Source organism: Microchirus variegatus, assembly GCF_963457635.1.
Source record: "Microchirus variegatus genome assembly, chromosome: 8".
Lineage (NCBI taxonomy): Eukaryota > Metazoa > Chordata > Actinopteri > Pleuronectiformes > Soleidae > Microchirus > Microchirus variegatus.
In genome coordinates, this window is record NC_139809.1 from 11,601,442 (window position 1) to 11,615,815 (window position 14,374).

At 41.8% G+C, this 14,374-nt stretch overlaps 1 protein-coding gene across 1 annotated transcript in view; it reads right to left on the reverse strand.

Annotated features, from left to right (window-relative positions):
* Positions 1 to 14,374, reverse strand: part of LOC310930721 (NT-3 growth factor receptor-like) — a gene marked incomplete at both ends in the record, with an annotated part of 111,047 nt that overhangs the window by 71,771 nt on the left and 24,902 nt on the right. The window contains 2 exons of the mRNA XM_083893763.1: positions 1,153 to 1,224; positions 5,035 to 5,109. Of these exons, the coding sequence (XP_083749889.1) occupies positions 1,153 to 1,224; positions 5,035 to 5,109 (147 nt within the window). The remainder of the gene's footprint in view (positions 1 to 1,152; positions 1,225 to 5,034; positions 5,110 to 14,374) is intronic.

Below are 14,374 nucleotides of genomic sequence, written 5' to 3' on the forward strand. Positions count from 1 at the left end.
GATGACCACCCACAACCACATGGAAATATCATATCTATATGGGGACAACTTGGTACTGGGTCATTTTATACACATTATTTGTGTATGTGTGTGTGTGTGTGTGCGTGCAAAAAATCCTATATTTGTTTAGTCCATGTTCTTGTCCTTGGTTCCTTTTTTAATCTGCTGCCAACTACACTATTATGACCTGCCAAATGCCCAATAATAATCATGCAAATGTACTCTTCTGCCCTCGATAAGGCCTTCGACGCACTGTTCTCAGACGCAGCTTCTGTAAAAAGGAGCCATTCAATTAGATTGTTTTAATTGTCTGACAGAGTCGTAAAACACAGCAAAGTCTTTGGACGTTTGCAATCCTGTGCATATGGGAGCCATATTTGATTCAAGTTACACAGAACACAGACAGAGACGTCAACCCAAGTGAGGACGTGGTGAAGAGATCTGTACCGCCACATAATATTTCACTTCAATAAGACTGCATCCACTGGATATGTGAGGATAAAAACCTACATCCTTCAGCTTCTTGATATTATCTGCAACTCAGCTGGCTCAGACTTTTATATATGGTCATGGCGTGTGTTTGTTTGTTTGGGTTTGTTTACTGTTAGGAACAAGGGGCAGAGTAATACCAACCATAATAACCACCCATTGGCGTTGACGTGCAACTTCTCAGCTTTCAGAAACCGTTGGGTAACTACGGTGATGCAAAGTGCGCCTGCATAAACGGGTTAATATTCATATTCATGTGTCCAGATCGCCTCCAAAAATGTCCCCAAGGACCACATTTCACATGCATCATAGGTGCTTTTCCAGTGCACCTAAACATGTGTTACACATGTGTTAACCCTGTCTCACAAAAACCATGTGAACCACCTGATTTAGTTTTTGTAAGGAATAGATTTTCTCCAAGGATACATTTTGTCGTTGACACATCGCGTGTATGATGTAGTTCATATGTACATGAGGCACCTTTCTCTTTAAGCCATATTAAACAACACTAACATTTACCTGATCGTTTTGTAATTTTTGAGGATTTAGACGTATCGTTGTGAGGACTTTTTGACTGTCTAAAGGGCTTTTTGAGGGATTTGAATTGGGTCTAGGCCGATAGAGTTTGTGTGTGTGTAAGAGAGAGAGAGAGAGCATACTCACATGTAGCGCAGATGGGTGTTCTTGGAGAAGACATGAGCATGGATTGTATGAAGGCTACTCTTTGTAATTGTGCTGCAACAAAGGAGAAGAGACAAGGGAACATGGATGAGTAACATTTTTCAGGTGCATCTCTAGGAATTCTAGTCAGGTCCTGTAGAGGTGGGGAAATCACAGAATGTTAAGAACCACCCAAAAAAAATGCTGAGTCAAAGAAGAAAGACTTAAACAATACTAAATATATGTTTATTTCTAAATCACATCCGCAATCAAAGTTGTTGGTTCTGTATAAATCATCCGCGTGGCGACTCCTACAAACAGCATCGTGTTAACAGCACATGGATGAGAGCACCCATCTACATAACTCTGCATATGATCCATACATAAGAGTTCACAGTACATAATGCTGCAGGTGTTACGTGAGGTGCCAGGAGGAGAGGTGTCTCCAGTGTGACTGCGTGCAGCTGCTGCCTCTGACAGCCGAGTCATGTGCTCGCAGACGAGAAAACGAAAAAAAAATACAGGCAGAAAAAAAACTTCAATGACGAGAGACAACGGGAGGTTGACCGATTTTCTAGATCCTGCCAATTGATCCATTCTGTTGTGCTCCTAATCCAACTGAGACTAAGGGAAGACGTCATTTGGCCCAAACCCTCTCAGTGGAGAAAAGTGGAGACGAGCCATCGCTAGATAACAAATCACAGATGTAAAATGTATCACTATTGAATTCAAATTGCTCGACTTTTTATTAGACAGTGACTGTGCTTACGTCCATATTACCAGCTACATCAGGGTTTCTCGCTCATGGCCCTGCACTCTTAGAAATAAAAGTGCTAAGTAGAACCATATAAGGTTCTTTGGCTTGTCATCATAGGAGAACCCTAGGTTCTACCTGGAACCCTTAGTGTTACCAAGGACCCTTTTAAAACCCTTTATTCAGGAAAGGGGTTTTAAAGAATTATCTGGATCAACATGGTTCTTACTGGAACCATTTGTGTTACCAAGAACCCTTGACAAACAAATGCCCTTGTAGAAGAACACATTTCAGCTCCTCAGTAAGTTCTGCTGAAGCCTGATATCAACACCTTTATTTGAACCAGAAATGTGTTGTGGAGTAGGGAAACACCTAAAACATGCAGGACAGTGGCTCCCCAGGACCAGGAGTGAGAAACCCTGAGCTACATTATCCAAATCTGATTCATGGTGGCTCACATTTATAACTACAAGTGTCTTACATCCTAAAGACATTCTCTTAAAGGTGCCATATGTAAGAATGTGGCCAAAAACGGTTACTACATTCAAATTCAAAATACAGAGGTCTTTTAGGTTTCTGGCAACCCGTGGTTGCTCGGCAGCTGAGACTCTACTGACTGCAATGAGTAGTAGACGGCGGTAGGTGGCGCCACATGCTAAAAAATGTTTTCAAAACTTAAACATGATTTGCAGTGCAAATATTTTGACTGTACTGTTGTTGTTGGCGAGTTCAGTTTGTTGAGTCTCTGTGACATATTAGGAGGATTTTATGGCCAGTTGCTTTACATTTATTACATAATGCACCTTTAAATGAAAGAAAGAGAGATTAAACTATATTAGATTAGATGATGTACCTTTATCGATCCCCTATAAGGGGAGATTTAGAAACGGAAGCTATCAAAGCTCATTTGTGACTGAGATTCAGTCAAAGATACGTGGGTCGTAAACAAATATCCTTTAGAAACATCACTGGTCAAACGTGTCCTCTCTTAATTTAACAGTGCGTTACTTTATTTGCAGTAAGAAGAAGAAAAGCAAATAACCCAGATAAAAATGTTAACTACTTTAAGAATGAAGGCTTAAATGAGACTGACAGTCAGCCAACTGTTGGCAGTATCTCCCACAATAGCTCCTTTGGAAATTAAGGTGAAAATGAAGTTGCAGCAGAACTGCAGCTTAGTTTTAATCAGTTAGTTATAAGTGGGAGAGGAGCCAGTGTCTGTGCCCATCTGGAGAACTGGAATCTTTCCACAGAGAGGAGGATGTGCTCCTGCTCCCATTTCAGATTCAATAGAACTTAAATCCTCTGCTTCTCATTGCCTGTTTTTAGCTGTCACTGGACCACAGCCAGAGAGGAAGAGTAATATTTTAACCTTTAAGTTAACAGTGCTACTTGTAGGTTTGACCACACTGCAATAGACTAGAGTTATGGAATAATAAGTATCTTCTCGTAAAAAGAAGAGGTTACATTTTTCACACTGCAAGCAGGGCTACACCAAAAATATTTGAACACATTTTCCTTGAAGCTGTTGGAAAATGGTCCGAAAAATGGACTTGTTTGGAACCTGGTATTAACACACACATCCAAAGAAATGGTTCACACCAGAGGCGATTCTAGAGTCTGTAGGGGCCCCAGGCAAAAATTCCCGGGGGCCCTTCCAACCAGTGTTCATCACCATTATGTTACAAATAATCTAACACAAATGAAAAATGTCTACAATGACTTCAAAAAAAAAAAAATTCAAAATGAAATAACATGGAAAAACCTTGTAATTAAAAAGTATGTTAAAATATACATATATAGAACAATAAAATACTGTAAATAACTGAAAAAAACATATATAAACTGATTAAAAAAAGATATGCATTACACTGTAAATAATCCTCTTAATTTTCCAACTTGCAGAACGATAACTTCACACAGGTTAACGTGAGGTGGGGCCCCTTTAGGGAGGTTTCCTACTGAGATGTCATTGCAAATCGCCCATTGTTTTTTAAGGGGGACGGGGATGCAGCTGGTCACTGCACATTTCAGTAAAAACAGCCCTCAGGCTCTGTGTGTCGGGGGCCCCCCTATCAGCTCGGGGGCCCCAAGCAGTTGCCTGCCTTGCCTGTTCACAAGCTGCGCCTCTGGTTCACACCTGTGAAGATCTCATTTCACTGACAATGAACGCAAATACAGCATGTCACTTCTGTTCGTAAGAGCACAAATAATGTTTTTAGTCTCAGTGTACAGATCTATCTGTGTGTGTGTGTGAGAGAGCGAGAGCGACAGGTAGAGAGAAAGAGACACGTCAAGAAGGTTGAGTAAATCAAAACGCGCCCACAGCTGTACGTTTTTCAAGCTTCGGGAAATATAAATCATATGTTACACTGTAAAAAGAAAAAGAAAATGCAGTGCTATTTTTAATACCAGGTCTGAATAAGAACTCATCCACTCTTGAATAAAGTTCTCAAGAACAAACAAACCAGGCATACGCTCATTCATAATTCTCTCAGAAGCACTTTGTAGTTAAAAAGTGCAGCCTAACTTGCTAGCATATACAATAGAAGTATTTTAAAGCGCCATTTGTAAGTCAAACGTATAGCGCAGAGACAATAGAGAAACACAGGGAGAGAATATATGACTAACTGGGCTGCAATTTAAGAAGCTATTTAACTGCTTTAGGCAACAGAGACAATTGTTAATTGTTTTTTTTTCCTCTTATCAGCATTGTGTTTTTATACTGCTCTGAAACTTTGGGGGGAAATGTTCTGCAGGCATTAGTCCGATGCACGGGAACAGAGGAATCTGCCCAAAATCGACACAAAAAAAGATGATTTCAGACATGAACGCCATATTGTCTGCACTGCGCATGTTGACGTACGCGGAGCGCGGCAGAAACTGATCTGGGTGCGATGCGTTCACAAAAGCAGGAGACACCAGGCGAGGAGGTGAAGCCTGGCGTGCTGAGCTGACACAGCAGGAGTCAGGAGGACAGTCGCACATTCCCCCCGACTGTTGCTGCTGCTGCACTCTCACCTGAGCTCACTCAGACATTATCCAGAGATTAGTGTGAAAATTCCCGGAAAATGTCCATGATTTCAGTGCATGTGTGAAAGCAGTGAAAGAAAGACATGTTGTGCACTTACAGCCTCTCTAGTCCAGTGTAGAGCTCCAGGTCCATGTTCTTCAAGACTTGCAGACCCGTCCAGTTCTCGATGTGTCTGCAGGGAAAGAAGGAGAGAAAAAAACCAGTAAATATGAGCTATGTATGTATATTAAATTGTAGACAAACCAACATTTTAATCACTCTTAAGCAAACAATGGAAATAGTACATCCTGCACAGAAAATGTGTGCTTGTGTCGTACCGCTGATCGCACTGCCAATGTGCCAGCTTTTTATTACTGTGCTGATGGAGAGGCCATTTTCTCTTTTTTTTAATAGGTAAGCAATAGACTTTTATAATTGTGTAAATTGGGCACTAAATTCGACTATTTTATTCCCGTCGGTGACAGGTATCCGTAGAGTTAGAGTTGAGCTGGAGTTAACGTTTGCATTTGGTTTCTTTCTTACCCAAAGTGATAAAAAGAAAACAATTACGCACGCATGCAACCTTTGCTCTTTTACCAATCTCGTAACCTGGAGATAGCACTTGGAGGCCAGATTTAACTGTGAAGTGGCCCACTTGTAGCCCACATACTTAAGCCCACATGATAGAAGTGGACACACAGAAGGCTGAGAATGTATGCTCACACAGGCTCCACACCGAGTCCACGTCACACAGTCTTGCTATTTACAGTGGAAAGCACATACAAGGCTTATAAAGATCTATGTGTGACATGAGAACATTAATTACATTTCAGTGACTCAATAAGCTTCTTGTAAGCTGTACCCTGGATTTTGACTACACTCTTAGAAAGAAAAGTGGAAACCAAGTAGAACCATAGGTTCTTTGGCTTGTCCTCATAGGAGAACCCTTTTTGGCTCCACCTGGAACCCTTTTGGAGGGTTCCACAAAGAACCCTTTTAAAACCCTGTATTCAGGAAAGGAGTTTTAAAGGGTTCTCTGGATTAAAATGGTTCTTACTGGAACCATTAGTGTTACCAAGAACCCTTGAAAAACCCTTTCTTCAGCAAAGGGTTTTTCAGAAGCAAATGGTTCCAGATAGACCCTCTGAAGAACACTTTTGGACTTTTTTGGTCTTCACACAGCCAGTGCACATCTCTTCTGCCCATGTACGTCTTCACTGGACACTCCATTTTTTACCTTAATGTGTACCTAACCTAATGAATTGTGGTGTTGTTCTGTGTAGCAGTGTAGCTCACAACAATAGTATCTGTGCTCATACAGAGCAGGGTGTGGTTTCCCTGACAGCTTATACCAGGAGGGGGTTGTGCTGTGTAAATGTGATGATTCTGTCTCTTGGCTCTCAGCAGTTTGAGGAGTGCCTATATTGAAATGGCCACATCTTCTTCAAAAATTCAGAATCTGTAAATAACTCCAAATGTCCCTAAGTAGACTTGTGACCAGTTTTTCCATGGCTGGACACAAATGGTTCCAGGTAGAACCTCAGCCCTTGGAGAAGGACCCTTTTGGAACCCTTATTTCTAAGAGTGTAGGGCTGGGAACTGAAATTTCATTTCATTCAGCAAACACGCAGTCTCTAAAAACAACAACACAGACACATCAACACACACGTGTTAAGCCGATCACAAGCAACGTCAGATCTCAGTCAAACAGCGCGGCTTCTTTGGCTTACAGACGCTGATGAGATCAACTCCTCGGGTATCAAATTTGATCGCATTTTTGACATTAGGTAATACAGGGGTTCAAGTTCTCGTGATACCACAAATAGTACTGCAGATCAATACTATGCCCTTTGACCAATGTGTACTAAACTATTGCACATTTGAGACTAGAGATTCAGGGGCTGCCTCTTTTGAAGGGCACTGGTGTCTGTGCGGCCGATGAAAGGCCTCCATGTCTGTCAGCTGTGAAGTCCGTGAAGGCTAAGCTGAAATGAGATGGCTTGATCTACAGTGATTTTTCCCCTTATCACTGTCGCCTTATAACAGAGCTGCATCTGGATGTGGGTCACATCACAGATGACAGCTCACATAGTGTGTAAATATTTGAACAAAAGGTTGTGTTTTGGGGCCATTTGTTTGCTTTTAACACTTGTAGCACTGGGCTGAATTGACGCCTGGTACTTTTATTTAAAAGTGTGTTATTTGGACCTTCATCTCCTTTCAAAACAAAACTCTGTTGCACATTGAGACTTGGTATCGATTGGGAAGGGTAACGAAAAGAAGCATTCGGAGGAGCCAGCAGAATAGGATCGGTGATTTGCTGCGCTGTGACACAATCAGGCTCCAAATGCAGCCTCTGAGTTCACTGGTGCCATTGGTCTGCGGGCCATGGTGGTTTGTATTGTGACCTTATAGGAGCCCAGCAGTGAAGACTCAGTTTGGATGAAGCAACCAAATGGCAACAAAATCAAAAAGACAGAAATAACTATTTCACATGGTGTGTCTTTAGGGCCTTTTCTGTCATAAACACTGACCTTGTCAGGACCTATACCCCACCTTGGAGACCTGGTCCCAATGAGGGAGAACCCAATATCTAAGGAACTGGTTAAGTTTCCCATTGTGGTTGGGTCAAGTTTATGGAAAAAGTTGAGAGTGGTAACACTTTGCTTAAGCTGTCCAAAAGAATGGAAATCAATACATTGTCTTAAGAAGAATAGCTGTGCAATTGATGTGCATATGTGACATCAAAAAAGTTAAAAACCATCAGGAGTGAGGACATTTTGGGAAAAGTGAGGACATTTAAGCTGGTCCTCACATTCTGTCACCCCTTCAAAGGGCTTTTAGAGGGTCAAGACCTGGTTTTAGGGTAAGAATGGGGTTGAGGTTAGGTTTCAGGTAAGGCATTTAGTTGTGATGGTTACGGTAAAGGTAAGGGGCTCAGAGGCATTGTTTCCCAATCCTGTATGTTTTAGAGTTATCTCTCCTCCAACACCACCAGCTCATCTTCATCAAGCCCCAAAAAAGCCTGCAAAACCCACTCATTTGAATCAGGTGTGGTGAAACATCTAAAACATGCAGGAAAGGGATCCCATGTGCCATTTACCACCAATCATCGAACATATGGTATCACAATCCTGAAACCTCTACACTGCGGCTTCTGCCCAAAGGACAACAGAGACAACAGAGCAAAATATCTGAGATCACAAACTGACTAAAGGGACATTTAGGTCGCAGCTGTCAACCCATGAAGTTGGAACCCTTCAATCGTATCTTCAAGAAAAATAATTGAAGGTGCTCGGTCTCATTGAAGCATCAAAAACGCGTGTGATGTGAACAGTGTCACGCATAATGACAATCACCACGGAGAGCTATCTGGAAATGTTAATACCCTGTTTTCTTTTATTTTCAGCTCATTGTTTTCCTTTGGGGTTCTTTAGGGCTTTTGTTAATGGGTCCAGAATTAGCACCAGTAATACTTTTCATCAGAGTTGGATAAAGTACAAAGATGGTCTACGAAGAGAGAATTCTAATCTTCAGCCAACTTTAATGACTCACACAATTCTTATAACCAGACCTTGTGTTCCTTAACTTAGGATAAGACACAAACCAGGCACCTTTCAAGGTTCCCTCATGAGATACCAAGGCGCCAGGCATCTGGACCGTATACACTATGTTCAAGGCTTAGTAACTACATGGATCAGACCTGGCACGCTGCTCGCCAGAATCATTGAAGATGCCTCACTCTTCAGATGCATCGTCTGAACTTAACTCATCACTGACTCCAGAGGATAGAAGTACATCATGTTCAGGGTAACTTTTAATGGCTTTATCTTTAGTCCAGTTGATGAAATACAATGAGTATAATGAGCGTACAATCCAGATTTGATCAGTTAGTCTATTGTCCTGAGCCGCCAAACTGGTTTATCACATGCAGACCTAGAGACTGCAGCGACAGAGCTATTGTCATTCCAGACCCAGTGGGAGCTGTTCATTGATTGGCTGAGCTCATTTTTACCCGACGGCAGCATCTGCCCCTTGAGAGACAACTGAGACTAATTGAATGACAGATCAATTATCTAATTCAAAGCCTAAATTGCCACTAACACACCAGTTACTGGTCCAACTGGAAGCACGCGCACACACACACACACACACACACACACACACACACACACACACACACACACACACACACACACAGATGTAGAGCTTTGGTAGATCTAATCATAGAGAGGACACACAGTCCGTGCACACTCTCGCAGCTTTTTATCTCTGAAAATAAAATAAGTCACACAACATCTAGTGTCAGAAAAGGAACATGGTTGAAAATAAATTAAATCTTTCTTGCTTGCAGCAACACAGTGTGCTGTTTTCACATAGATTAGAGTCTGGAATGAACACACAGCCTTGAAACTCACAGTAAAAAATAAATAAAATTAAAAAAAAGCCATCTCAACTGAAGCAATTCGAATTCAAAAACTCATTTCCTTTTAAATGACAAACTCCCCATGCTTTGAAAATTATTAATAACTCGACCGTGAAGATTAGGTCCCTTGTCAGAATGAATTGAAAATGCATTTTGATCATTTCTGTTTTGGAAACTAACACCTGTGAATCAGACGGAAAAAACCTGTCGGGAACAGATCTGACATGTCTGACGCTCATCACTTCGGTCAGTCTGTGTCATTTCAGATAAATCCAAATCCCAAAAAAATGTCTTCCACCAAAGTCACAGTATAACAACTTAGTGACAGAGGCAGCAGTGGATGAACAAATCCTGTGTGCAAATGTCAAGTCAAATGACTTTGGTGCAGGGAGTGAGTATTTCTCAAAGCTAACGCTGACAACGAAAGTCTAACGAACTCAGTTTTTCCTCGTGTCCCTGGTTTTGTATCTTTATGTCGTTGACTGCGTCGTTTATTCTTGATTTTGCACCGTGTCTCTTGTTAGCGACGTCCTGTTGACGTGTCCCCCCCACCCCCCACCATGATGTGTTTCACCTCTGTTCAATTATCTCGTCCTCCCTTGTGTATTATAATCCCCGGGGCTCTCGGGCCTGTTTGTCAGATTAATAATGATCATTTGTGTTCAGTACAATAAGTGTTCAGTCTATCTGGTTTATTCCCATGTGGTTCTGTGCTGTTTTGCTTCTGTAAGTGTTTGGCTTCGTGTCGTTAGGTTGGAACAGGCTCTCTATGGCAGGGGCCCAATGTTAGGAAAATTAATTTAAAACTTGGAAGAAACTAAAAAATGAAATAAAATAAAAAAATCTGTCGGTACCAACCTATAATTTTAAATGAACCTATTTCTTTGAAAACCTTCCAGGACAGAAAATACCTAGACTATAAAACTTTAAGCATAAAAGAAGAAAAATACCAAAACAAAGCAGCCTAACAATCCGCTATTCTGAATGTCTCATTGAGGATGTTTAGCGACATGAAGAGAACATGAGAGGGTGAAAGAAATGAGCACAATATCAGTCTAAAGTTATGCCGCACAGTCGAAAACGCCAATGCATACGGGCACGTTCCTGCTTTTAATCCTTATAGATTACTCCCTGTGCTTTAATCCTAACCGCATTCGTATTGGAATGGAATGTAAATTTTGTTTGCGCAGAGAAAAAAAAACCACTCACATAAAAAGTTGTACATTTCCATTATCAGGACAGCGGAGGATACTTTTATTTGTTTTGTTACACTGTGGAAACTCACATCATGTCCTGTGTCAGGTTCTCAGTGTTTCCTGCTTCTTTGATTAGCTGCACCTGACCTAAGGAACCACACCTGTCTCTCATTATCTCCTCTCCTCCCTCACAGTATAAAGCCTCTGTGTCACTTTCCTTCTCTGTTGGTGTGTGTGAAGCTTGTATGTGCGACGGTTGCAGTGAAACTTCTCAGGCTCATCGTCTCACGCGAAACTCAATTTTATTGCCCACAACATGTATTTGCAAGCTTGGTTGGATGTTTTTTTTTTTATTCAGACCAGGTTACAATTTAGTGACATATAATGTTAAAACTGGTTGGAACAAGCTTTCACAAACAAACTTCATGCATGGCGTTTGCATGTTCTCCACGTGGGTTTTCCCTGGGTTCTCCGGCCTCCTCCCACAGTTGGACACTCTAAGGCTGGTTTTACACGACAACGCTCGGGTGAAACCGACAAAATATTTTTTATCAGATGTGCCTTTTGCTTGGACGGCGACGGTGTTTTTGGGGCTTAAAGAAGAAAAAAAAAATGAACCCACCCTCTAAAAACGTTCCGCCGTCGCGTTCCAGGAGCTACTAAGCTTGTGAAATGTTTATTGGACATTACTGGATACAGACCAATAAGTGTAAACTGTACAACTGCAATCTGGTCATTAAAACTATTACAAATGGGATTTCTTTCGGCCCTCAGTCCAACGTTGGGTTCCTAAATTGGCCCTCGGGTATCAAAACTTTGAGAACCCCTGGTCTAAAGGGTTGAAAACGTAAAAGTGTGCTCTGAGATGCTCACGCTGGCTATCCTCTCGTACACGTTGACGTCAGATCCATGTGCAGTACAGACAAACGACAACAAACATGTCACATTATATCCATCAGTCGGACATTCGAGTTGCCTTAGCTACCTATCCGGGAGTCATTTCAGCAATTAAGCAGAGTTAATGTTTTGGTTTCATGCATACTACATCAAATTTCACACGCTTTTGCGTCACCGCGCACATACAGATTTCCGCCCCAAAGACACTCGTCTAAACGGGAAATAAAAAGTGGGAACGCAACGGCCACTTTTGCGCTTTGTGTTCAGATCGTTGTCGTGTAAAGCTAGCTTAAATTGACTTTGAGTGTGAGACTGGATGGTTGTTTGTCTCTATAACACATTATTATGTGGCCCTGCGATGGCCCTATGTCAGCTGAGATTGGCACAGCAGCCCCTCCCCGTGACCCTCCTGTGGAGGATAAAGCGGTAGAAAATGGATGAATGGATTATTAACATGTGCATGTTACAAACTGAAGAGGGGGAAAAAAAAGGAATCATCATATTTTAAAGTCTTAAATGGGCAAAGTTAACGGCTCACTGTAAAACATCAAGATTTTATGAAGCCACAAATTTGAATAATGAATGAATTTCTTGAATACATTTGAATACTAGTGTCCCCCTATTATACGCACGGTGTGTAGTTTTAGATGCACCAGCCTTACTACGGCTTCACTCCCCCCCCCCCCCCCCGCCCCCTCCTCGATTTCCTTTTTCCTTCCTGATCTTGGCAGCGTGTGAAGAGTCAGACCTCGCTCACCCACACAAACCATCAATGTTTGCCTGCCAGGACAGAGGAGGAACTGCAACATAACAGCAGCCTCCTACACACACTGCCTCCAAAGTGTAATAGTGAAGGAGAGAGCGAGAGAAATAATAATACTGCCGGAGAGGAAAAAGAACAAAGGGCCAAGAGGAAAGCGGTACAGGTGGTTTTAAATAGCAAACCAGCGTTGTAACACTGTCTAAACGGATAACCGTGTCATCACGGATACTTTCACACAGGTTTTTCGCCACTGCAAACAGTCAAAATAGATGTTCCTCGACACCTTTTAATAATGTCTGTCAGGCGATTAAAAACCAAATAACTGATTTTAGCCTTGTTTCCACCAAACGCTGTACTGTACAGTTCAGTTCACCACGGTGCACTGTGAAACAGCACACCCTGTGTGTGTGTGTGTGTGTGTGTGTGTGTGTGTGTGTGTGTGTGTGTGTGTGTGTGTGTGTGTGTGTGTGTGTGTGTGTGTGTGTGTGTGTGTGTGTGTGTGTGTGTGTGTGTGTGTTGGGGCGGATATGTAAATTACATAGCGATTTATGCAGCTGTGACAGTCACGCAAGCAGCGTGAGTCATATCAGCGCGACACAGCGTCGCGCGCCAATAAATTCCACAAAGGACGAGAACGTGACACAGTAAATTAAGAGCAACGGCGGAGCGCGAGGCAGCGTTCTATGTTTCTTCTCCTTGGCAAGAGGCTGGTGACACGCTGTGTTTGAGCGAAAGCCTGCACGGCCTGTTTTTTTTCTCCATATTGTCGCAATTTAGTTGACAATTTGTTTCTAGCTCCACCCTGTAGGTGCCGCGCCACGATGCTTGGTTCGGGTGGACGGGTGCAAAAGAGAGCAGAACCCCAAGAACCCTATACTTTTGACAGGCATTAAAATAATAGCATGAAAACCTTTAAACAACCAGAACTGCAAGTTGTTCCCTTTGTTTTGGATTTAATTAAAGGTGCCATATGTAAGAATGTGGCCAAAAACAGTTACTACATTCAAATTCAAAATACAGAGGTCTTTTAGGTTTCGTTTTCTGACGTAACTGGTAACCCGTGGTTGCTCGGGCAGCTGAGACTCTACTGACTGCAATGATTGGTAGATGGCGGTAGGTGGCGCCACATACCAAAAAATGCAAAATATTTTTTTATTGCAAATATTTTGGCTGTAATATTGTTGTTGGTGAGTTCAGTTTGTTATATGAAGATTATTCCTGAGTCTCTGTGACATATAAGGAGGATTTTATGGCCTGTTACTTTAGATTTATTACATAATGCACCTTTAAGTATCTTATGATGAACAACCTCAAATTTCTTGAGGAAAAATAAGCAATTTCAACAATAGTATGTCTATGTTAACCCTAACCCTCACCCATTTACACAGGTGCATTGCAACTTGGGGAACACAGTGGATCTACAAAGGCACAAAACATTTAGTCACAGGTATCTGGAACTGAAATATATAAGATTGATTTTTTTTTTTTTTTTTTTTTAATGAATACATTTGACACCCCTGGTTTATATCCTCCGTTTCCTTCGATCTTATGAGACAGACAAAGGGAATCCAGTAAACTGTGACCTCAACTCCTGCACTTTAAATGTCATCCTAACATCGTACACTGTTACGTTGCTGTTTTTGTCAAAGTTGTTGTTTGTAACCTGTCTCCCGTGACGTGTGCTGCTGAACTCTCGGCCAGGTCATGCTTGGGAAAAGAGATTTCGCTCTCAATGTTGGTTTTTAGCTGGTTAAATAAAAAATAACAAATAAAAATCTCCATGGAAATGCTCTGCATACGAAACAGAGATGTTTCCCCGATGTTGACACCACCCTTAACGAAGCTTCAGCTCCTAAAATATGTTTCTACAAACACGATCACAGAATCCACTGTGTCTAAAATCTCCGTATCAGTAAAATGACACAGAATGTGTCACATGAGAAAGAAATGCTGCAGTAATTACCGCGACGCCGCATCACCTTTGTCATTGTAAGTCACTGCGTGGTTTGATTTTAGTTCTGACTATTCTGCATGTTCTGCTCTCTAGATTTATGTGAACATTATTCTGCGTGTGTGTCCTTCACAAATCCTTTACCAACTCTCTCTCTCCGTAGACCTCTAAAGTCTCTCCCTCTCCCTCTCCGCTAATATATTCATGCGTTCAGAAAGCCAACCT